General features: G+C 38.3%; 1 protein-coding gene across 9 annotated transcripts in view; it reads left to right on the top strand.

The window, feature by feature from the left end:
- Window positions 1-373: 373 nt before the first annotated feature.
- Window positions 374-26,746, top strand: part of LRCH3 (leucine rich repeats and calponin homology domain containing 3) — a 151,227-nt gene continuing 124,854 nt past the window's right edge. For 4 of the 9 annotated variants that reach the window (XM_069064991.1, XM_069064988.1, XM_069064989.1 and 1 more), the window contains exon 1: window positions 374-697. In XM_069064991.1, coding sequence (XP_068921092.1) covers window positions 403-697 — 295 coding nt within the window. In that variant the 5' untranslated portion in view covers window positions 374-402. The remainder of the gene's footprint in view (window positions 698-26,746) is intronic. The other 5 variants (XM_069064992.1, XM_069064990.1, XM_069064993.1 and 2 more) reach the window with 3 other exon arrangements.

Raw genomic sequence — 26,746 nt, 5'->3', positions numbered from 1 at the left:
GCTAAGTAACATCCACGGCGTTCGCTGCAATACAAGGTGCATGCCTTACCAGAGCTGGAGCAAACTTCGGAGTTGCTTAACTACTCTGTATTTATTTATTCGTGGGTTTGGGGTGCGGTTTAACCTTTCCCCTTCTGCCCCCTAATAATCATTTCAATGAAATATTCGCTTAGTCACGTTTTGACCTCGGCTGTGAAGTCGAGCCCAGAGAGCCAGACCCAAGCGCTTCGCTCAGAAAAACATAAACAAACCAGAGCTGCAGTTCCAGGGTGCAAGGGGGAACTCAAACCTCCCCCACCTCTCCCCTTCCCTGCCTCGTGCGCAGGCGCAGCCGCCCGCCTAGCGGTGCGGGGGCCCAAGCCTTCTACCTCTTCCCCCTCCCACCCTTGAGCCTCTCGACGCATGCGCCCTTTCTGCGGCCGGAGAGGAGTCGGCTGGGAAATGGCGGCCGCGGGGATAGTGGCTGTAACTGCCGCTGCCGAGAACTCCGGGCTAGCAGCGTCGAGCAGCAGTTTCTGCGGGGTGAACTGCGGCCCAAGTACCGGGACGGGCCCGGGTCCGGCCTCGTGGAGCCGATCCCTCGACCGAGCCTTAGAAGAGGCGGCAGTAACGGGAACGCTGAGCCTGAGCGGCCGGAAACTGAGGGAGTTTCCCCGGGGAGCGGCCAACCACGACCTGACGGACACCACCCGGGCCGGTGAGCTGGGGGGCAGAATCGCCGCCGCGCTGGGGGTGACGGGAGGGGACGGGGCGGTGCGGGCGGGGCCGGAGAGGAGGGAGGCGAGGAAGGCGAGGACCAGAGAGGAGGGGGCGAGCGCCCGCTGGGGGGGAGGGAGGGAGAGAGAAAGGGAGGGGAGACCCCGGGGTTCCCGGGATGGGGGCTTGGATAACGGATCCCCGGCCCGTCTGCCGGCTCCTCTCCTCCCCTAAAGGGGTGGCGGCGGCTCCTGCAAGCTCGTCCTCCCAGCCCCGAGGGGCGAGGGACCGGACAGCATCCTTCTGGGTGACAGAAGGATGACTGGGTGTGTAAATGTAGGACGGGACGGGGCGGGGATTGGTGGTTTCCTACCTTCTCTTAGAAAGTTGCTTCCTAACTGCCACTCCCAGAGGTCTGTTTTTTTGGGGGGAGGGGAGGCCTTTGCTGTTGGATGACTGCTGAGGCAGTCGGCTTTGAGGGAAGTTTTGATTAAGACCTGGGGCGCCGGCTTTTTGTGGATAATGACCCAACTGTGGGGAACGGGGTACCCGCATTGTTTAAAAAAACACACTCACTCTAAAGTTGCTTTAGATCAGGAGTTCTTAACACGTTTCAATTCTTGCCAGTCTGGTCAATTCTATGGACCCCTTTTCAGTATAATGTTTTTAAATGCATAAAATTAAATTATAAAAGAAACCAATTATATTGAAACACAATTCGAAAACAAAAGTTCAGGGACCCCAGAGTAAGAACCTGTAGCAGACTGTTGTTAGGAACTCTTGTAATAAAGTTTGTTACTGTATCGCTACTGTAATTACAATGAGGTGGTGGTGCTTGAGCCCATCTGGAGGCTTTTAGCTTTAAAGGAAAGTAGTTCCATCTATGATCTGGATCCTACATTTTCTCTATTAGAAATTATGCATTATTTTTCTTTTGTAGATGTCTTCTGCAATTTCTTAGAAGCCAGATGTGTCTGGTAATGGCAAGTTAAACACACTAGGTTTTCCTTGTTTAAAATACGACATCCTTCTAGAGTAGATTTTTTTTTTAAGGTATCCATTCATGAGTTTAAACAAACAGAAAACTTGGCCTCTAATTTTGACTTATCATTGTGAATTCCCTGCACAGTGGTGTTAGAGGAAATTAAATATGCTTTATTTTTTTGTAAGGTGTTTTTGGTCACAAAAAATGAATAACACTGCTTCTTATTCAAAATGGAAACAATAGTATGCATCATTTATTAATGAAGAGCCTGGTAGTCTGCTTATTTATATTCCCTTATATCTGAACAACTTACACAAAAATCTTTTGTTAGGTTTTGTGCAAATTCTATATTTGATACAAACTCATTGAAGGTTGACAAATGATATGTACTACCGCTAATGTTAGAAAAGTGAGCAAAATGCTTAGTTTGTGTCCGTGGAATTTAGAGGAAAGTTTTAAATACAGTCTCAGTTTGTTATGTGATACTCATGTGTAATTCTGAATCTTGGTGGTGGCTGTGTCAGTGATAAAGAATTGTGTTGTGCATTAGCTTTTCCTTTTTATTTTATAATTTGAGTATATCACATAATATATGTAACTCGTATTTCTGCTTACTTCATCCTGTACTACTTTTGGGGGCAACTTGACACTCCTCTAAGCAGCACTTTGTATGTAATTTGTATTTTGTAAATGATCAGTCTTAAAACTGAAAGTTGTTTGTCCTTCTAAACCTGAGCAGACACGGGCCATATGCCTCCTTATTGAAAGACAGCATGTAAATCTGTAACTCATGGCTACAATTTCTGTATTTTGTTACAAAGGTAATTTCTTGAGGTAGTAGTGAACATGATCCTATTATTTCAGTATTACTTCATCGATCCTGAAGCCCAGGAACTTGTTACTTAAAAAAATTTACCTAACTCATTGTCTACTAATTTGAAATAATTTTTGGAGGTCCTTCATGAAGTTTTAGGCAATGTATTCACTTGGTGAAAGTAGACAAGTTCTTTGTTGATAGGACACTGCTTAAGTAAAAGTTTTCTCATATACCGCGTTTCCCCGATAATAAGACACTGTCTTATTAATTTTTTGACAGAAAAACACCAGAGGGCTTATTTTCAGGGGAGGGCTTATTTTAATGAACATTGACAGCAATTTTAATAAACAGGTAAATGTGAACAAAAAAATGTACCTTTATTCAATAAGCAAATCACTGGGGAAGAACAGGATGAAGCGGTCCCTGCTGCAGCTCTGATTGGATGCAGCTCGGAGGGGGGGGGGGGGGGAACGGTAAAACAGAGGGTACCGTAATGTAGCGTATAGCGCAGGGGATCACCTTCACTACAGTAGCAATCTTAATAGGGCTTATTTTCGGGGGAGGGCTTATTTTAGAGGAATCTTACACAGTAAGGGGAGGGCTTATTTTCGGGATAGGTCTTATTATCGGGAAAACACGGTAGAAGTACATTCTCTTTTTTTTTGTTTTGTTTTTTGGGGGAGGGCAGTTGGGGTTAAATGACTTGCCCAGGGTAACATGACTACTCAGGTCCTGACTCCAGGGCCACTGATGCTCACTGAACCACCTAGCCACCCCTAGAAGTTCATTCTTAATCAAGCTTAATTTATTACATTTTAAATTCACAAAAATGCTATTCTATATTTGAGCCCTGTTACTTACACTTTTATTCTAACATATACCAAAAAAAAAAAAGCCCCAACCTTCTAAAGGTTGATGTTTTTTTTTTTTATTTTTACCCAAATTGGTTTTTTAAAAGAAACATTTTATCATTTCGGAATACATCATTAGTTGGTTTTTCTGCCTCTTTTGGTAGAAAAATCATACATTCTAGAGCCACATTTACTATAAGCCTTACCAAAATGGTGCTAGGTTTTGCTTAAACTATACACAATTTGGAAGTGTTACTTGAATGCTACCTTCACAGTCCATAACATTTTATAGCATATGTAATCTAGGAGTTTCACATTCTAGGAGCTTTGATGCATGGATACTTAGAGCATGATTATCTATTGGGAACATTTAAAATAATCAGAGGGATAAAAACAAAATATGGAAGTTATATTTACAATTCTGATATGTAAGACATAATGGGAAACACTCAAATAACTTAAGAGATAAGTGACATAACCACAACAATGAACAGAGAAAATTGTTTCAGATTTAAAAAAATAGCAACCAAATTTATTAATCTTAGGTTAATTTAGATTATTTGGGGTTATATAGTAGAAGACAGCATGACATAGTGGGGAGAGTTATTGCTGTTACACTAACCGGTTGTGTGACCATGACCAAAATCATTTAATCTCTCTGAGTCTTAGTTTCTTCATCTGTAAAATAAGTAGATTGGACTAGACGTATTCCATGGGTCTTTCCATTTCTAAGATTATATGAGGAGACATAGGCCTTCCTCTTAATTAAAGGGATATGTCTAAAAGTCTGGTATCCAGAACGCTTAAGGTTTTTGATTAACCAAATTTTGAAGGAAATGGGTTTTACAGATGATGCTATAAACCACTGGGAACTTGGCACTCAACAGGCTATGACTAAAAGGATTTCAGAGAAACGTTGGAGCCTAGTTGATATTAGACAAAATGATGTAGTATTAGACTCCTTTCCCAACTCCTTAACCCCCTACTTCCAGTTTAACATTAGAATTGAGTTCCAGTCCAGGTCCATGCTGAAATCAAAGTATACTTTTTTTTTTTTTGCTTTTTGGAGGGGGGAGGGCAGGGCAATTGGGATTAAGTGACTTGCCCAAGGTCACACAGCTAGTAAGTGTTAAGTGTCTGAGGTTGGATTTGAATTTAGGTCCTCTAGACTTCAGGGCTGATGCTCTATTCACTGCACTACCTAGTCCCCACAAAGTATACTTTTTGCAACTTTCTTCAAATACCATCCTATTTGTTGGTTTTTCGAGCCACTCAGGGTTAAGTGACTTGTCCAGGGTCACACAGCTAGTAAATGTCAAATGTCTGAGGCTGGATTTGAACTCATGCCCTCTTGACTTTGGGTTCCATGCTCCATCCATTGTGCCACCTAGCTGCCCTTTCGGATATTATTCTTAATCGAGTATGTTGATTGTGTCAGTTACATTGTAAGAGTAAATGATACTTAAGTAGTTTTCCATCTTATATCTAGTGTCTTATAATAAGTTTTGTTTTGTTTTTTTAAGCAATTGGGGTTAAGTAACTTGTTCAAGGTTACACAGCCAGGTGTTTCTGGGGGGGTACTAAGTGTCTGAGCCTGGGATTCGATCTCCAGGTCATCCCAACACTGGAGCCGGTGCTCTTACTTGCTGTGCTACCTGGCCGCCCCCATAATAACTTCTTAATAAATATTTGTTAAATTGACCGAGTAGTGATTCTGGCCATCTTTCATTCAGCACACAAGCATTTATAAAGCCCCCTATTGTGTGCAAGGCAAAGATAAAAAGGGAATAGCTCCCTTGGAGTTTACTTTATTGGGTGGAAATAGTTTACACATTGAGTAATGACAAGCATACAGATAACTAAATGCAAAATATATACAAAATAGTACAAGTATGGTTTTTTGGTGGGGAAAACACTAGTTGTTGGGGGGATCAGGATAAACCTAATTTAGAACTTAAGGTCAGCCTTGAAAGAAACTAGAGATTGTACATGCAGCCCCCTCATTTTACTCATGAGCCAACTATAGGTAGTAAATGACAGAGGCAGGATTTGAACCTAGGTTATCTGATTCCAAAATCACTACTTTATCTCCAAACTTACCTGTATTTTAAATTTCCTAATTACTCTTAAGAGTACTATCACCTTTCTAGTCACCCAGATTTGCAACCTTAGTGTCATCTTCAACTCCTTATTTTCACTCATTCTACATTTCCAATCAGTTGCCTCATCTAAAAATTTCTTTCTCCACAGTGTCTCTTGCATGTATTTCCTTTCCATTCATACACAACCACAATCTTATTTCAGGCCTTCCTCATCTCTGTCCCAGATTATTATATTGATCTTCTAATTGGTCTCCTTGTCTCCAGTCTTTCCCCACTACAATCTGTCCTCTACATAGCTGCCAAAATGATTTTCTAAAAACATAGGTCTGGTCAGGTCACTCACTTTCTCAACAGTTTCTAGTAGCTCCCTAGTACTTCTAAGATCAAATATTACTTTCTCTGTTTAGTATTTAAACATCTTCACAACTTGGCCCCTTCTAATCATTTCAGGCTTCTTATGAATTATTCTCGGTACTCTACACACTTTACCATTCAGTTATATCGGCCTCCTTGTTGTTCCTTACAATCCTGACTTCCCTGTCCCGTCTCCATGCCATTACAGTGGCTCTCCTCCCTGCTAGAAATGCTTTCTTGACTCGTGTTGGCCCCTTAGTTTCTCTGGCTTCTTTTGGGACTCAGCTTATGCTGGTGACTTTTCCCAGTTCACTCAGCTGCTGCTACTGCCTTTCTCTCTAAAGCTTCCTTCCATCTACTTCATGTAGATGATTATTTCTCTGTGTGTGCATGTATATGTATATAAAATCAGGATCTTAGTCCTATTTTATTGTGCTTCTAGAGAGACTGACATCACTGCAAAGGTCTGTGGATAGATGAGGTATTGCTGATATGAATAAACTGTGGGGAAATGTGTTCCTTTGGGAAGCAATACATTTTTTTTTTGGAGGGGGGAAGGCAGGGCAGTTGGGGTTAAGGGACTTGCCCAAGGTCACAGGGCTACTGTTAAGTGCCTGAGTCCGGATTGAACTGGGGTCCTCCTGACTCTAGGGCTGGTGCTCTATTCACTGCACCACCTAGTGCTCCTAATGCATTTTTTTTTTTTTTTTGGCTGGATAATGGAACACCTGCTCAACTTACAGTACTTAGCAGAATATTTCAGTCAACAACCTGAACAAGTTGAATGATCAAATCCAATGGGAAGTGATCAGTGTAACATGGTTAACCCAGAGGGAGCTCTCTGGAGAAGTACCTAAGTATCTATACTTTGTCCTGTTGTGTCAAACATTTTAATAACTTGAATGCTTAGATGGTGTGCTTCTCAAGTTTGCAAATGACACAAAGCTGGAAGAATTAGCTAATATCTCAGACATCAGACCCTCAACACCCTAGGGTGATGGGCCAGACTGAAATTTAATAGATATAAATGTAGTTCTACTTTGTAGTTGGGTTTGACATTCTAATTGCGCAAGTAAGGGATGGGGCAGGTGTGACTGCCCTACAGTAGATCCAGAGGATTTTAGTGGACTACAAACTCAATATAAGTAGATGGTATAACACGACAGCCAAGAAAAGCTAGTGTAGTAGCAAGCTTATTGTCCAGAATGTAGAGTAATGTGTAAGAAGTAATAATAGAAGTAACAGTTTTGTTGTATTCTGTCATGGTCATCCCATCACAGAATAAGGCATTCAGTCTGAGCCCTACATTTTTTAAATGACATTGACAAATTGAACTATATGAAGAGGAGGGTAGACTTTTCATCAACCACATGGGGAAAGAAATGGGCTTTTGTATCAGCGTGAGAACTGAAGTCATACCATAAAAGGATTGGTTGAAGGAACTGGCAATATTTAGCTTGGGGATATATAGGATGCATGATAGTTTTCAAGTATTTGAAGAACTATCATATGGAAGACAGATCAGAATTGTTTTCCTTGACCTCAAAGAGCAGTACTAATAGGGGCTTACAGAGGAAAATTTGGGGGTGTTCTCAGGAAGGGCTTTTTGGAACATTCAGAAGTTTAATGGACTGCTTCTAGCGATGGACTTTGGTACTTAATAATAACTCACATTTAAATAGCACTTTCAGGATTTACAAATTGCTTTCCCCATATGAGATATAAGCATTATCATCCTGTTTTATAGATAAGGAAACTGAGGTGCAGAGAGAATTGTCCATGGTCACACAGCTAGTAAGTGCCTGAGGTAGTATTTGAAACTAGGTCCAGCACTTCTTCCAGCATGTCATTATAGCCCATAGAGTATGTGATTTCCAGTTGTGATTCCAACAAGAACCATAACATGATAACAAAAATAACTTTTATTGAAGAGGTTAAGCTCACGTTTCCAACAGAAAGGGGAGAGGCTTCCATGATTCTAATTAGGGTGATCCTCACCCCCAACGTATGCGACTTAAAGAATGATAAGGTCTCCAGACAATTATTGCAGATCAGAGGGTCCTGCTGGCCTGCCAGTTAGTTTGAGCTTGGGACTTGAGCAGGTGTTACATATATTTCTGCTGAGTGCTTTAAAATATTGGTCACTATTTCAGCTGAGATGATGAGTAATCTTTTCCTCAATCTATCTTTCAGATGAAGTCTTTAGTTTGTTTTTTTTAATAACTTTCCATTTTCTGGAAAGGTCTGGAGGAGTGAAAAGGAGAATGAAACTAAGATAACTGAGTAGTAGGAAGTAGTATGGTGAACTCCTGTCCCCAAACTCCCCTAAACAGATCAAGAAGATGTGCCGGACTGAATCCTGGTGGGGAAATCCTGTAAAAGTTATAGTGAGTCCTTTGTCCAAACCAAGTCAGCATATGGAAAAGGAGAGATCTGTAGACACTGGGGAGGCCAGGAGCATGCCCATCAGACCCATACTGGGGCACTAAGATGGAGACAGGTACAAACTGTTATCTTTGCCTCCCACTACCCAGTTCTAGGTCACAGATCCAGGGCCAAGTGAAAGGGAGGCATTCCCTGGTAGGGAGACCCTGGGCAGTGTACTGAGAATGAAGGAAGTTAAGAAGGTAGCAGTAGCAATTTGACTCAGACTGTAGACTCAGAGCAGGGTCTAACTGCAGAGAAATAACCAAGGCAAAAATCCCAGCAAGGGGAACCTACAATCCTGCCACTCTGAACCAACAGAACTTTCCAGCTGGCCACATAGGGTTGGAATCCAGCTATGAACTACTCTTGAACAGACCCAGACCAAGGTCAAGAACTTGCAGAGCTCAGACTAGGGGCAGACTAGAAAATAGACTTGGCCCTGGATTAGACTACTTTGGGAGCACTGAAGTCTTGGAATAAGACAACACTCAATACCCCAGGAAAATAACAACAGGACCAGCCCAGACCTTTCCTCTAGAAATGTAAGCAGAGCCCAACCCTAACATTATCTGAAGTCAGAAGCAAGCTAGAAGAATGAGCAAACAAAAAAAATGAACCCCATCATGAAAAGCTATTATGGTGCAATGGATATTCAAGACACAAATATAGAAGAAGATGAAGGCCCAAAACATCTACAGACAGTGCCTTAGAAAAAAAAATACAGCTTGGGTACAGACTCAACTAGAGTTCCTGGATGAGGTTTAACAAGAGTTAAATATTTAAAAAAATATTTTTTATAAATTAAATATTGGTGTTTGAGACAAAAACTAGAAAAGAAATGAGAGGGGTGGCCAGGTGGTGCAGTAAGAGCACCAGCCCCAGAGTCAGGATGACCTGGGATTGAATCCGGGCTCTGATACTTAGCACCACACCCAGAAATAACTGGCCATGTAACCTTGAGCAAGTTACTTAACCCCAATTGCTTTAAAAAAAAAAAAAGAAAAGAAATGAGAGCTATAGAAGAATGAATTGGAAAGGAAATGAACAGCTTGACACAAGAGGTACAAAACCTTGCCCAAGCAACAAACTCCCTGAATATTAGAATGGACTAAATAAAAGCCAAAGAAATATTAAAACAAAGTCAAAAGTCTGGAAAAAATGAAAGTTTAAGGTATCTGGATACCATAACCAAAAAAAAATTGCTCTACACATCCTATTTAAAAGTCTTAAAAGGAAATTACCAGAGGCAGCTAGGTAGTGCAGTGAATAGAGCACCAGTCCCGTAGTGAGAGGACCTGAGTTCAAATTTGGTCTCAGACACTTGGCACTAGCTGTGTGACCCTGAGCAAGTCACTTAACCCCAATTGTCTTGCCTTCTCTCTTCCAAAAAAAAGGGAAATTACTCAAATCTCTTAGAACCAGAGTGCAGAGTGAAATCTGCCAGAAAGAATCTACCAGTCACTTCCTGAAAGAAACCCCAAAATGAAAATTTCCAGGAGCATCATAGCCAAAATCCTGAATGTCCCTGTCAGAGGGGTATGTGTGTGTGTATAAAATAATAAAATTTATATGTTATATTATTACATATTATATGTAATATATATATATATATATATACACACACATATATGCGTACGTAACAAGTCAGAAAGAAAGCATTCAAGTACCAAGGAGTCACAGTCAGAATCACCCACAATTTAACTGCCACCAATATAAGGGAGCAGAGAACTTACAATATGGTATTCCAGAAGGTAAAGATACAGGCATATAGCCAAAGAATAACTTAGCAAAACTGATCATAATGCTATAGAGGAATAAATGGATCTTTAATGAAATGGAGGACTTCCAAGCATTCCTAATGAAAAGACCAGAGCTTTGGAGAAACTTTGGAGCTCAAACATAGGAGTGAAGAACAACATGAAAAGGTAAGCATAAATGAACAGTGATAAATAAGAATAAACTACTTGCATTCAAATATGGAAAGATGATATATGTGTCTGCTCTGAATCCTACCAGCTGGTGGTACCGTGGATAGAGTACCAGGCCTGGAGTCGGGAAGATCTGAGTTCAAATTAGGTCTTAGACACCTACTAGCTGTGCAACCCTGGGCAAGTTACTTCACCTCTGCCTCAGTTTCCTTATCTGCAAAATGGGGGTAATAATAGCACCTCTTACAAAGTTGTTGAGAGGCTCAAATGAGATAATTGTAAAGGTCCTGGAACTTCAAAGGTGCTTAATAAATACTTATTCTCTTCCCTTCCTCTGGGAAAATTACCTCATGTAATCAGGGTGCACAAGTAGACATCTGTACAAATGAGGTGTTGGGGAGGAACAGCTGACACTTGACCCTCACTCTTATATGAATTGATTGGAAAAAAAAGGAAGAATGTGCACGCAGTTGGGTGGTGGTTGTTCTGGTTGTTTCAATCATGGCTGACTCTTTGTGACCTCATTTGGGGTTTTCTTGGCAAAGATAGTGGAGTGATTTTCTTTTTCCTTCTCCAGCTCATTTCACAGATGGGGAAACTGAGGTAAACAGGGCTAAGTGACATATTTGGGTACAGAAATACTTTTCACTCAACAGAGAAATAAGAGGGAAAGAGAAGGGAGGGGGAATTAGGAGATAGATTTAGGGATGGATTAATTCTAAGGAAAACAAACTCTTAAGGAAGTATAAAAATATTTATAATTCCTTTTGAGATGAGAAAATGGGAATCTAAGGGGGTGTCCATAAATTGGGGAATGGATGAATAAGTTATTGTAACATAAATGCAATAGATTATTGTGTTGAACTCTTTTATCCATATAATGACAAAGCCAGGATACCAGAGGACTAATGAAATATGCTGTCCACCTTCTGCTAGAGAAGTGAAGGACTCAGGTTGCAGAATAAGACAGATTTTGTTTTGGACATGCCCAATATGGAATTTTGTTTTGATTGACTATATATGTTTGTAATGGTGTTTGTGTGTGTGTGTTTCCTCATGTGAGTAGGGGGGTGTAGGGAGGGTGAGAATGCAGGTCTTGGCTGATTAAAACAAATAAAATACTTTTTTTTTAAAAAAGGTGCTATGAAGTAGACATTTGCACCTGAGCAATCTTTTTGGCAAAGTAGAAACCCGTTGAACTTTAAGCATTGCTGTTGATTTTGCAGACTGGTCTGAGATTATGGCTCTTCAGAGAGTGTCACTTCAGGCATGGCTAACATCTGTCTGCCATCATAACAGCCACCTGTGGTTTAGAAGGATAACCTAAGTGAGAGGGAAATAAATAGGAAGGTCTTCTTGAATTAGTACAGCATCATTTCCCTGTCCCAGCTCCGGCCCTTCTGGGGATACTCAGAACAAAGCCCAGTAAATACAGGAAAACAGCTGTACTCTGTGGCCAGGGTGCTCTAAGAGGACTGCTGCATAGATCCCTTTCTCTCCCAGCTATAATATTTCCTGTGGTTCTAGTGGTCTGGGTATGACCTCCTAGGGGGCTCTACTCCCTTTAGCCATCTTTATCCTCCCACTCCCCAGCTCTCCCTGCAGCTTTCTCTCCTGCCTCTCTATATATTTGTCCCTTCAAACTTAATATCTTTGAACAACTCTACCCCAGCGTCTGCCTAGGGTAGACATTCATTCACAGGAAAGAATCTAGTAAACAGGATCCATCCCAAATCCCCTTTTGCTTTCTGCTTGGTTTGATTTCTATCATCTAGCTTCCAATGATATAATTTAGGCCACGTGAGTGAATTGTTAGGGAGGGGACTAATCACAGAACACTCAATTTGGTGTCACAACACAGCAAGCAGGACTCCTGCCACATCTCTCTCTGCTCACTCTGACCTTTGTCTTCCAGTTCCAAATTAGGTCCCCTGGAATGAGTATTCAGGTGATAGAGAACAATAAGCAATAAACAATAAACAATAAACCTATCCCTGATATTCCTTCCATCTTCAGCTTTGCCCAGCCTTGGTTCCCAGCCCTAACTCCTGCAGTTTGGGCCAGACAGCAGAGGCCATTTCAGCCATAAGGATCTGAATCCATCACCCAGTGATGCAAAAGGTTTTTACCCACAGACAGCCACTATTGTTAAATGACTTTTGATATCACCACCCTAATATTTAGTTTATAGAGTTTCCTTTTGTTCCTTGCCTCTTTTTGCTAACAAATCTGATTCTTTCCTGGGGACTGCAAATTCCTACAGACTTTGCCAGACTTTGGAGCATTTGGGTTAAAATCGTGCAACCATCAGCATAACATAGTAGCAAAAAAAAAAAAGTTGTTATTGAAGGGGATAAGCTTATATTTCTGGCAGCAGGGTGAAACCCCAATAAAGACCCTACAAAATGGTCCCCCTTAGAGCAGCCTTCCAGCATCATTGAATGAAGGCTTCCAAGAGTCTGATTAGGATAGGTTCTTTTGTTCAGACCACCCTAAGATATGAAACCTAGATCATCAAATAAATATCTCTTCTGGGAGTTATTACAGAGCAGGGAGTTTGAATGTTCATCTAGGTTCAAGCCATGGTCACTATCTGGCTGATCAGGTGTTTCATATGGTTTTGCTGACTGGGATCAATGATTATTATTACAGCTAATACACAGAGAGACACTTTGTCCACCCTATATTTTTAGATGAAGTGTTTCACAAATTATCCAGTTGGATTGTTTCTTACTTAAATTTATTGGTTGTTTACTATTTATAAAACTTTTTACAGTGAAATTTAAATCTGACATAAACATTAAATTGTTTACCTTTGTAAAATTTTTTTAAAAGTTAGCTGCCAAAATTTATTTTAGCTAAACTTGGGTATTTTAGAATCTGGCTGAAGAAAGCCAGTCTTCTAAAGGTAGATAACATACGTCTGTATCCAGATTCCTTATACAATGCCATAAAAATGATAGCTCCTTCACCAACTGTCTGATGATGAAAATCTTTCCAGTCTTTTATTCAGTGAGGGATTGTGCAGTTACATGTACAGAATTATTCTATACTCTTGCTAGTCTGCTAAACAGACTAAAGAGATAGATGGATGAATGGATGGATGGATGGATGGATGGATGGATGGATGGATGGGCACAATCATGTATTAAGTTTTTACCATCTACTACGCCTTGTGTCTAAAGTAGATGGTATTTTTATCCCCATTTGACAGTTGAGAATACTCAGGCAGACAGAGCTTAAGTTACTTGACCAGGGTCACACGCCTAGTTTTGAATTTAAGTGTTCCTGACTCCAGGTTCAGTGCTGTGTCTAGAGCTTATTTCCTGGATTTTGTGTATCTCTTCCTGACTTGCTACGTGTTTCTTCATTTTCTCTTTGTTACCTATCTTAGTGACTTCTTATTTTTACCAGACTACGGAAGATTTGGCAAACAGAAGTAGAAACTCAAATTAGTCAATTAAATTCTTATAAAAGAATTCTTCTACCTGTCTCCTATTCACATGTATGGTCAAGAATTCACTATTTTTTTCCCTTTAACTTAACAAAGAAGTTTAGCTAGAATTGATGAAAATCCTAAATTTTGGTTGTTTTCTAATTTTCTTTTTTGGAGATGGGAAGGCAGGCAATTGGGGTGAAGTGACTTGCCCAAAGTCACACAGCTAGTAAGTGGAAGATATCATGGGAGATATAGAAAAAAACCCCTCACAAGATTTGGTATGGATCTTAGGACAATCTTAAAATTACATGAGATAATTAGAAAAAATATATAACTATAACAGTACATGATGAAATTTTGTTGTTTAATTGTGTAGTTGAGACATGTCAGGAGTTTAGGAATACAGAGGTACAATTAGGCTAGAGAATTTGTATTTAGAAAAGGCTTTAGAGTGTAAGTAGTTCTGCTGAACTTTGAAGGCTGGATCTACCTACCCACATCTCAAACTGTATGCCCTATAGGCATCTTTAATTCATCATGTCCAAAACTGAATTCATTGTCTTTCTCACCAAACCCTCTCCTCTTCTTCACTTCTCCATTGCTGTAGGGGTACCATCATCTTCCCAAGTCACCCAGGCTTGAAACTTAAATGTTATCTTCAACTCTCCACTCTAATAATCTCCCAAATCCCATCATTTGCTGTATCTTCTGGTTTCTACCTTCATAGCATCTGTTTCCCCCTTCTCAGCATTTATGAAGCTACCGCTTCCTTGAAAAATTCCGTTGGCTTCTGTGATTCTACATTCTTCTACTACTTTTGTTTCTGACAAATCCTTCTCTTATTTCCTTTATTCATTCCTCTTCCACCTTCTGTTCCATTAGTATTCCTAAAGACATAATCATACTTAGTCTGTTCTATTTCTACATTTCCTTGATTTGGAGTGGAGGATCTGGATTGAAATTCCAACTCTACTACTCCCATAGGTTCAATTATTATTTCATGTGAATGATTTGTAAATTTAAATCTCCAGTCCTGCCCTTCCTCCCGATCCTATCTCTGCCTACTGTATATTTTTACTCAGATGTCTCATTTTCACCTCATAGTCAACATCTGCCAAACCAGACTCAGTATCTTCACCTAAAAATCAGCTACTCCCACCAAACTTCTCCATATCTGTGGGTAGTGCTATCAGCACAGTTGAAAGAGAACAGTTTGTTATTTACCTTCTCTCATAGGCCTAGAATTAGAGAATCTAAGAGGGAGCATGATATGTTGGAAGTATAATGCCAGACTGGGAACCAGGAGACATGGGTTCTATACCTAACTCAGCCAACAGATCATGTGACCTTTCACAGGCAACTTTCTCTTGGCCTTAGTTTCTGTTTCTAAAAAATGGAAGGACTTTAAATAGTCATTTAATAGTTCTATGTTTATTTACATAGTAGTAGTAAATTATCAGTTTCTTCTTAATTTTTCTCTTTGTGGTATCTGTGATTTCATTAGTATAGAATGCTTTCATAAGGAACTTCTTCCACTAGTGAAGATTGGCATCTTGAGAAGTTAAGGGACTTGGCCACTACAAATCCATAATTTTGTGACCATAATTTTACTTTTACCACATTTTATAGTGTTGGCTATTTGAATTATAATTGTGTTATTAAGTTATGCGTTTTTTAAAAAAATTAATCCATTGTTAACATATTATCAGCATGTTGAATTTCCTTTAGATTTAAGCATAGGAATAATAATTGGAGAAAACTCCACAGTTACTACTACCAGTCTAGTACATGTAGATCCTTAACGAATGTTGATTGAGTATTGAGTATTTTGATCACAATTTTGTTCCATAGGATTCCCATGCATAAGTGTGTGTGTTGAAATCGAACTTTTTGTTTTTTTATTCGACTGTCATAATTGTTCGTTAAACATAAGTGAGACTTTAGAAAAGCGGTTAGAAATATTCCTATCTCCTTATTGTCTGTAGGCAATGCAAATTTCTTGGCTTTGCATTTATAGCCTTTCACAATCTGTCTCCAGCCTGGTCTTCCAAGGTTGTTTCACATTTCTTTTGTGTACACCACATTCTAGCCAATGTGTTATTCCCCATTTCCCACTTCTTTGTCTTTGCATGGGCCATCTTCCATGCCTGGAATGTACTCCCTCCTCCCCTCTGCCTCTTAGAATTCTTAGCTTCCTTTGATGCTGAAGTCCACAGGCCACTTCCTAAAGGAAACTTTTCATGATTGCCCTTAATTATTAATGTTCTCATCCTGCTCAAACTTTCTGGTATTTACTTAACTTAAATGCATGCCATTTCTATCCCTCTGTAAAATGGGACTATTTTTCATTTTGGCTTTGTTTCTCTAGTACAAGGAAGTGTGCTTTGCATATATGCTCCTCGAATAAAGTCAGCTGCTAAAATGTATTCAGCACTTTCTGTGAGCCCTCAAGGACCTTACATTCTTATTGAGGAAGACATCATAAAAGAAAGCTGAAAAGCCCCTGGAGGGGATAGCCACTTGGCACTGGGACATGGTAAAGAAAGTCTGAATTTCATCCCTGGAAAGGGTGGACTTGCCTGTCTTGGATGTCCTCCTTAAAAGGAGGTTTTAGGAGGAGCCATCTAATCTGAGGGGAAAAGCTGCTGACAGAGAGTACTTTCTATGTGTAAATTCCAGAGCTGGAGTGAGGCTCTACGGTGAAGAGCTAAGAGAAATCTGGAAAGCAGCCTGGAGAGGAATGAGGGTTAAATATATCCTTGGATCTTTTGTATGTATATCAGAGTTTATGATGTGGCTTAACAACAGTATATGGAAATAGGGGACTGAACTTGTACTCTCATTGTCATAGGGAACCCTCCCTGAAGAGGAAAACTCCCTCTATTAATGTAAGTCTCTGAAACTTAGAGGCCTAAAGAGTTGTTTAGAGCACCAAGAAGTTAAGTAACTTGCCCAGGTCATGTAACCAGTGTGTTAGAGCAAGACTTCAACCCAGATCTTCTGACTCCAAGGCCAATTTTCTGATGAGAATGGTAGGCTGAGAATCAGACATGTTGTAGAGCAGAGCTGTCAAATACAGGGCAGGCTGACAGTACTCCTGAGTACTGCCGAACCAGATTAAAATATAGTTGGGAAATATTTAACAAAATAAAAAATATAGTAGAACATAGGTGATATTAATATGTGATTTTACAGGTCAGTATGTTGCAGGAAGGAATCCTTATGTATGGTTTATTGACATCATTTCTATGTGAGTTTGACACCACTTGTGTAGAGACCTGCCCCCCCCCCCCCCCCAGCAAGGTAAGGTGAAAGCTCACCTATCACAGCTGGGGGGACCTGGGGATGGAGGCCTAGGTTCCAGTTCGAGGGATATGAGTAGGAGGAGGAGGTGGAGGGGGGGGAGGGGAAGAGGGAGGGTCTGGTATGGATTTGAAGTGGAGGATCTGGATTTAAATTCCAGCTCTACTACTTATCTGTATGAATTTGGGTAAAGCATCCTCCTTAAATCTTAGCTGTTTCTTCTGTAAAATGAGGGAATTGAGTTGTATTAGTCATATGACCTTTGAGTTCCTTTCCAGATATAAATGTATGATTTCATCTAACCCCTTATTTGGTGAGATAAGGAAACTTAAGAAAAACTGAAGAGAAAGGCAAAATTACTTACATAAAGTAAAATAATCTTCTTAATAATAACATAAGTAATTAATTTTTCCAAAATTATTTTTTTCTGTAAAAAACTCTAAGAAATACGTTGACAAAGGAGATGAAAGGAAATTGTTTTATTAAAGGAATACACACACATGTATTTATATACACATATATATAAAACCTGATTACTCCAAATCAGAGGCTCATTTTCTCACTTTTGGAGAATAACAGAACTTTTCTTCTCTTTAAAATGGACAGTTTTTACTTTGCATTCATTCAGATGTCTTTATTTCTAAATTCAGTCATTGTCCTCTTTATAGGAACCACATTCACTTACCATGTTTCCCCAATAATAAGACACTGTCTTATTAATTTTTTGGACAGAAAAACACCAGAGGACTTATTTTCAGGGGAGGGCTTATTTTAGTGAACATTGACAGCAATTTTAATAAACAGGTAAATGTGAACAAAAAAATGTACCTTTATTCAGTAATGATCATGTCATCTTCTTCAACAACATCGTCATAAGTGTCCATACCCTGAATTCCGTCCTGGATGTCTTGCGCCTCCATTTCCTTCAGAAGAAGTGGACCCAATCTGTCATGTCCAGCAATATAGCTCTCTTTAAATGAATATGTCTTGTCCAGGTAACCTGCTCGTAGTGCCTTGGCGACACAGCTGTCAGTAATTTTATCCCATGACTTCTTCACCCGAGTCACGACTTCTTCACCCAAGTCACGACTTCTTGCAGACAGGGCTTCACAAAGTTTCCACGCTGATTTCTTTCCATTCTATTTTCAATGTAGTCATTGACTTCCATGCGCAAATGGTCCTTGAATGGCTTGTTTATTGCAATATCAGGGGTCTGGAGATAGGCAGTCATTCCTGCAGGAATCATTATTTGATCTATTCTTCTCTCTGCAAGGAAGTTCTTCATTTCTTTAGCGCGGTGAGTGCTGGCTGAATCCCAGACTATCAGACCTCTTTGGTTACCTCACATAACAAGTGGCAGCATTAAATCAACCCACTTTCTTATAACGGCTTGTGTACACCAGGCTTTTTCGGTTTCAAGAACGTAAATGCCAGATACACGTTCAATCTTATCTTTCTTGCCCTTACTGATGATTAGAGGTGTGGCTTTCTTTCCATCCAAACGAATTGCCAAAACACAGGTGACCCGTGCACTTTCATACCGGTAGCCAGTGGTGGGAATGTAGATTGACGTTGCACCCCTGTGATGAATTGTTGTTTGAAATCCTTGTCCCATAAACACTGCAGTTTCATCCATAGCAATCATATTGCAGGTTTGGTACTTGGAAATGTTGATCCTATCAATAAAGGACTTGGATGCAAGTGCACGTTTAATAACTTCAGCATCTTCCAGCTTAAACAGTGTTGTTGATCTTCTTAGGGACAGTTCATACCGTTGAAGGAAACCGTCCAACCAGTGTTGTGATGCTTTGAATCCTTCTGAGACCATTTCAAACTCTGGTGCCATTGAAAGGGCAAATGCTTGAATATCAGCCCTGCGCACAACCAAGGCCTTTGCTCTCCTGTCAGCAATCCATTCACCAATGAGGATCTCCACGTCAGGATATAAGGGCTGCTGACCTGATCCAGACCTGCGCTTTTTCCCTTTTCCCTTATCCACCTGTTGATTGAGGTTATTATAATCTGCTCTCCATTTTCTGACCATTCGAAGATCCAAAAGTTTTTCTTTACAGAAAACTGCAAGATTCTTGCCATGTGACTCCTCTACAATTGCTTTCTTATACTCAACAGTATAGCTCTTCCTTTTTGTACTCATGTCTGGGGGTCAAAACAGACAGAATAATAAAATTATGACCATCAGTCCTTCTTTTCACTCCATCATGCCCCCTGAGTTCTTCTTTTTTCCTCCATCATGCCCTTTTTATCCTCCCATCATGCCCCCTCACTCCCGCTTATATACCGGGTTTTTATGTTGTCCTGCCTCAGCTCTCCTCTGCGGCACTGCCCTCAATGGCGCCAGCAAGCAAATCACTGGGGAAGAACAGGATGACGCGCTGACTGCTGCAGCTCTGATTGGATGCAGCTTGGAGCGCAGCGTGCGTTTCACGGGGGGGGGGGACGGTGCATACAGAGGGTACCGTAATGTAGCATGTAGCGCAGGGGATCACCTTCACTACAGTAGCAATCTCAATAGGGCTTATTTTCGGGGGAGGGCTTATTTTAGAGGAATCTTACACAGTAAGGGGAGGGCTTATTTTCGGGATAGGACTTATTATCGGGGAAACACGGTATAAGACTTCATTGTATTTCCTGTTTTTGTCACTGAATACTCTTCGTGATTTGTTGAGAGCTCTAATAGTTGGTGGTGCTGGCTGAGAAGATGTCTTACGTATTTAAGCTCTAAAATGCCTAATTACAAACTTGAATACTTTAATTTTTAGTCATGGCAGATAATTGAATGAAATCACCAGTTTACCTTTATTTTCGAGGGTGTCATTTATTTTGTGATAAAATTCCATCGTATGTTATAAAATTACTCAAATTTTTTTTCAATTTTTTTAAAGCTTTTTTTTTTTTAATTTGAGGGGGGAGGCAGGGCAATTGGGGTTAAGTGACTTGCCCAAGATCACACAGCTAGTAAGTGTTAAGTATCTGAGGTCACATTTGAACTCAGATCCTCCTGACTCCAGGGCTAGTGATCTATTCACTACATCTCCTAGCTGCCCTCAAATTATTCAGTTTTTAGAATCTAACTTTTTTTTGCCCTTAGAGCAACTCTTTGATTTTTTCTCCTTATTAAACACTTATTTTCTGCTTTGTGATTTTACATTATAGTCTTGCCAGGTTTCTTAATTGACTTGCTTTCCAATTATAACATTTTAGATGTTGGTACTATCATTCTTCTAGTCTGCTAGGGTAAAGATTTTGAAATCATCTTTACTGTTGACTGTTAAATTCTATTCATTACTTATGAGTAATACCACCAAATCTTGTATTTTCTTCCTTTGAAATATCTTTCACATTTGTCCTTCCCTTTCTATTACTTTTTCTTAAGCACCTATTCTGTCCCCTTTAATTCTCAGCAGATGTCCTCACCTGTTATTTTCTAATGTTAACTGCTTCTTTTCCTTTTCTCTCTACCTTAAAACCTGTCTTCTCTAAGCCTCCCTAGCTTTTATCTCTTCTATGTCAAAACCAACATTTGCTCTTGATTTTCTCCCTTCCTATCTTCTCCAGACCCTTTCATCTTGCATCCTTATTTTCAAGTTCCCACATCTAAATGATTGATAGATCTCCTTGTGGTATAGGAAAGAGACTGGACTTGAAGTCTGGGAAACCTGGATTGAATTCTTATGTAAGATTCTGCCTCTATATTGGCAAGTCTTATAACTTCTGAGAACGTTAGTCTTATGTGTAAAATGGTGAAAATAATAGTCATGGTGTACCTGGCTGACTGGTCGTATTAAAAATCCTTTACAAACTTTATTGTCATATAAATGACATGTTTATTCTTACTGTTATTTTCCCATTTTTTTAGCGGGATTCAGCTGGTATCTTGCTAATATTATTTTGTATTCATTGTTGTATGGCCCATTATACATGTGGATAAAATCACTGCTTTATTTAGATGAATAAAAATATTAACATGTAAGTTTATCGTCTGTAGACTCACTGAAAGCATCTTTGGTATACAACTCCAGGAGCAGGGACAAATGAACATCATTCTCTTCCCCATGAGTTTGTTCTTCTTGATGTTTATCTACTTTGAAAGCTTTTAGTTCCATATAATTAGGAGATTTTGATTATTATGATTCTAAATGCCTAACTTGTAAGATTTAGACTGAATATAAATTTAATGTTTCTAAATGCCTAACTTGTAAGATTTAGACTGAATATAAACTTAATGTTTTGTTCTCTTATTATTTTGTATTTATTTTATTCTGAACTAAAATAAGCATTTTAAAATAAAATAAATTTCATAAATTTCACTTTTTAAAATCTTGCCATTTTCACAGAAATATACAGTCTTGGAAGTCATGGGACAAATCAAATAAGATGAAATTAAATAAGGATAAATGGTAGACTCTACACCTGGGTTTAAAATAAACTGTGCAGATACATATTTATGGGAGATATGACTAGGTAGCAGTTAGTATGAAAAGGACCCCAAGGGTTTTTAGTAGCCTGCAAGTTGAGTATGAATAAACACTGTGATGTGGCAGCTCAAAAAAAAAAAATACAAGTAGTTTTGAACTGCTCTAATAGAAGTTTTGTGTCTAGAATAAGGGAAGTTTAAGCACTGCTATTCTAGAGTATTGTGTTACACATTTATGAGAGGATAGTGAGGAGGATTTTGAAGGAGCTAGAAGTCATGCCTATGGGAAGATCAATGGAAGGAAATAGGGATCATTCTTCTGGAGAAGAGAAGATATAGGGAGACATAATAGTTTTCTTCAAATACTTAAGGAAGAGGAATGTATATGGAAGAGAAATTAGACTTGTTTCAGTTGATCTCAGAGGGCAGAACTAGGACTACAGTGAATGCATTTTACAGGGTGGCAGATTTCAACTCTATATAAGGAAACTTAGTTGGAAGTAGAATCAGCTGCCTCAGGATTTAAGAAGTTTCCTATCTCTGAAAGTTTTCAAGCAAAAGCTCTTAACCTCTTGGAGTATAGAGTTGATTCCTGTTACAAGTATGAGCTGAGTTAGATTCTCCAATTTTGTGATTCTGATTCTGTGACTTGCCCATGGATTTTTAATGCAGGTTACTACTAATGCAATCCACCACCACTTCCATATGCACAAGTTATAATGAGCAGATGATATAGATAATAGTATAAAAACTCTCCCTGCTTTGAAATATTTAGAAGTAGTTTGGTAGGAAGGAAAACAATAGTAATAGTTGATAATTTTAGGTCTTTTATTTTGTATTCTTTAAAAATTAACCCAGTATTTTCCCTTTTTAATTCTTTAAGGAAAAATTTTCCTAAAAGAGAAAAACAGGGGAGGTATAATATATATTTTTAAAATTATTTTTTTTTCTCCCTAGGCTTTTACATCTCAAAGTCTTACAATAGATTTATGCCAGTAAATTGCCATAGCAGATGTTTGTGTTGCTACAATAATTTAGGAATTTAGCATATGAGTTATAATTTTTTTCTATCAGTATACAAGCTGAGATTATGTGATATTATTGCTTTGAAGAAATAATTAAATAAATCATGATTAGTATACAAATTAATTGATGCTTGTCCCAGAGTCTTTTAATTACACTGAGATAACTAAGCGAATGCTTAATTCTATACCTGTTTTCCAGCATTTCTCAGTAATAATGTACATTTTGAAGAAAAAGAGAGTACATTATGTGTTGTCCACTAACATTATTTTTGTTTACTGCTTAAGAATTTTGATTAGTTAGAATTAAACTGATTTGGTTCTAGATAGCTTCTTGTTTAAAATACTTAGAACTACTATTGATTTTAAATTTCATTGTGAAGTGATACATATGTAGAACTATATTTGTAAGTTAGATCTTGCTCTTTGATGATCTTGAGTTAACATTTTTTCTCCTAAAAGAGAAGATGGAGGCAAGTATCTGATAAGTGTCTGATGACTGCTATTAATTTTAAATTTCAATTTAATTTTAAATATTATTGTTAATTATTTTCTTAAATCATTTTGTAATTCCTGATTCAGTTTCCTTCTGTATTAATAATCCAAAGTTTTGTTTTGAACATTTTTAACCCTGATATGATTTTTGTAGTTTCTACAGCTTTTAAAGGAACTAGGTTTTGACTTGTTACCATTAATCAAAATGAGAACTACCAGGAAGAATTCAGAGTTCATTATGAATTTGAGTTGCAGTGACAGAAGTCTTTTCATAAGGTAGCATTTGGGCAATAGACTAGCAGTCAACTCTCATTTAACATTGATCCAAGTTTTTACTTTGAACAAAACTCAGCTCAGTTTCTCTTAATAGTGTCTTCAATTTGAATCATGAGATTTTAGATATTGAATTGGAAGGAACTTTAAAGACCATGTGATCCAACCCTATCATTTTCTAGATGAGGAAATGGATGCCTGTAGAAGTTAAATGACTTGCCAAATGTCATACAGGTTGTAAGGAGAGAATTGGGACACAGATCCAAGTCCCCGAGTTCTAAACCCAAAATTCTTTCCACTACACTCTGTTGCCATGGAATGTATCACCTTTCCTCCAAAAATCTCTTAGCATTTTTCCATAAAGAGACATTCCAGGGCAGGGATAAAGATGGGTCTCAGGGTGAGTAGTTATTTACAACTGAAAATTAAGGTACGTGGAATATATAGGTACTTTGTTCCAGTTTGCAGCATAGGTTGCTGGCAGTGCCTAGCCTAGAATACAAATTTCCTGATTGCTACTGTAGGACTCTTTCTTTTAGCTAAATTACTTTTAAAGTTCTGAATCAGATTAGAGTTATGAATTTAATTTAATTCTCCATTTCTGTAAATATTTCTCATAAATGTAGGGTAGTTTTGGAGATGCATACCAAAAATTTACCAGCCCACGTTCATTTTTTAGCATCCCACTCTCCTAAGGAAATGCAGAGAATAAGAAACTAAAATTTTTAAAAAACATACTTTCCAAGTAAGTAATGTTATAATTATATGAATGGTTGCTTTTCAGGAAGCCATATACTTTTTAAGTGGGGAGAAGAACTTCACTGTGACAGCAAGAATACCAACAGCTATTTTGCGTTCCTCTTCTCTCTTCCCCTCAGCGTTTCAGCACCTTCCTGAGCCTTCAGAGGATCAAGACTATTTGAATGACAAGGCATAAGCACCAGTGAAATAAATTGAGTGTGTCCTTAAGCTTAACCTCAGAAAAATTACTACATGAGGAGACAATATTTATAGACACTTATAGACAGAAGAGGTGAAATATACTCATTTGCCCTAATTCAAATCTAAGTCAGAACCCACTTCTCGGGGGTTTGAGCAGCTTCTGAGAGAGGTACTTTTTGTATACGAAGGAACTTTAAATTATTCACTAATAGCCCTGGCAAAAATGAGCGATTTTTGTTTTGTGAATTGGAAAAAGAATAACCTTGATTTGTATTCAGATTCTACCCCTTAGTAGCTATAAGTGACCATGACAAATCATTTAACTTCTCTGCATTTTATTTTCTTCATCTATGAAGTGGAAAAATACTTAGACTACTTCCTTCATAGTGTTTTGAAAATCAAATAATATAATATATGTAAAGTGCTTTGTAAACTTTAAGATTCTAAGTAGAAGCTATTAATTTTTTTCCTAATGACATAATCTTCAAGGTGAAAGCAAAGCTTACAGACATGAATGTGGAGTTTGCTAAGTTAGAATATTTACTAGGTTTACTTAAAGTGATTGCATCATAATCTATTGATTAGCACCATTTCCTTTCATTTTAGTTGTCTTTTAATTTCTTTAGTACTTGCATTCCTGCTGCCTCTGTTCTTTTCTGCATCCCTTGAATCATGACTCCCATGTTGGAGTAGATCACAAATTATCACAATATTACATCTTAAAACAACATATTTATTTCTATATTAGCTTGACTCTTCATATTTTTAGCTTTTCAGTTCAGTTCAATAAATATTTTATTGTTCAGTCATTTTTCAGTTGTATTTGACTCTTTGTGACTCCATTTGGGGTTTTTTTGGCAAAGAAACTTGAGTGGTTTGCAGTTTCCTTCTCTAGCTCATTTAAGTGCCTCCCTCCTATATGCAAGGCACTGGGGAAATAATGACCAAGAACCCATCTTTAAGTTTATATGAGATGAAACATGTAAATAGAAGATAATTTGATTTTATGTGGCACTACCAATTTTTAAATGTGCTACCTGTTGGGAATGAATATTTTAGAAATAATTTATTTTGAATAATATCTGCATATGATAGAGCATATTATCCATAATTACTCTTTTAGTCATAATTTTGCCATTCCTCTGTTTTGAAGTTTCTTGTACAGGCTTGGCATAATTCCAGAACTTAAAAAAAAATTCTAGAAACAACTATCCTTATAGAAAGTACTGTGTCTGTGGGTAATACATAAGGGACTTTATTTGGTAAAGATGATGTCACTGTGTAGGATGGCCTCAAGGAATCTTTAGAAGAACATAAGTCTTTTGACTTCTAGCATTTCTTAATAAATACTGTACTGTTGATGACATTCACTTGTGTTTGCCCTGGTATGAAACAAGGTCTTTGTGGCTAGCAGTAGGTCTTACTGTCATAATCATATAGAAAAATAGAATAAAAAACTATATTTTCTTCCCAGTTAGAGCAATTGATATAAGTTAAGTAGAAGAAAGAAATTTATAAGTATACTGTAGTGTACACTGAGAGACTAGTTTTTGAAATTTTATATTCTTGTTTCTATAATTTGCATATTTAACCCTTTCAGATGTGACCTATTTAGTTCTAGGATGTAGGATCTGTTAGAAATTTCTAAGATAATTTTTAAATAAATGTGGCACAAGCTAAATAGAAAAAGACATTTTCTCCCTAATTTTAAGTGATTCTCATTTTTTAACATCTTTTGTTTTTATATCACTATTTCCACATATATCCTCTTTCCCACTCCATGCCTTATAGTAAAAAGTAAGAAAGGAAGATGGAAAAAAAGAAAGCAGATCAGAGAAACTAATCAGCGCAATAGCTCCTTTTAACAGTATATGTGTGCATAGTTCCAACTCCTAGGTTCAAATAGGAAGGGGAGTGCATTTTAGAAATGTTTTCTTTGCAAATATGCTTGCTTTATTATAATTATGCTGTATTTTTTTCATTTTTTTTTTCTTTCTGGTTACATCTGTTCATTTCTGGTTACATCTGCTGACTTCCCTGTGCCTCACTTTGTGTGTGTCTTTTTGTGCTTCTCAGAATACATCATATTCATTATTTCTACAGTAGAGTAATATTTCATTAGCTTCATGTACTGCAGTTTGTTTAGCCGTTGTGCAGTCAGTGCACATCAATTTGGCTCCCAGTTCTTTGTTACCACTAACAATGCTGCTGTAAATATTTTGGTGTATATGAGGCCGTTCTGTCTTTGACCTTCTGGGGACATATGCCCAATAGTAGATTGTCCAAGTTAAAACATGCGAATGTTTTAGTAACTTTCTTAGCACACTTGCAAATTACTTGCTGAAGTGGTTGAATAAATTAACAGTTCCAACTAGGTGTAAGTATGCCTGCCTTTCCACATAGCATGGCAACTCCAACATCCCCTCCAACATTTGACCATTTTCTGTTTTTTTTGGTCATCTTGGTCATTGTTGTTTTGTTGTTTGTGAGGTGGTCTCAGAGTTGTTTTGATTTGCATTTCTTTTATTATTAATTAATTAGAGCCTATTTGAATTTAATTCATGTTGCTGAATTTGAGGAGTTGCAACGAAATAAGAATGAGCTACTTTGAAGAATGTCTGGGGCATTTATTCATTGTTGTGGGATCTGAGAAGTGGTATTATTTCTTGTTTTTATT

The sequence above is a fragment of the Petaurus breviceps genome, unplaced genomic scaffold (genome assembly GCF_028583685.1).
Source record: "Petaurus breviceps papuanus isolate PSGF00001 unplaced genomic scaffold, PetGlider_PUasm1.0 90654, whole genome shotgun sequence".
In the NCBI taxonomy this organism is placed as follows: domain Eukaryota; kingdom Metazoa; phylum Chordata; class Mammalia; order Diprotodontia; family Petauridae; genus Petaurus; species Petaurus breviceps.
Note: the sequence above shows the minus strand (reverse complement) of the source record. Positions and strands in the feature narration are given on the sequence as shown.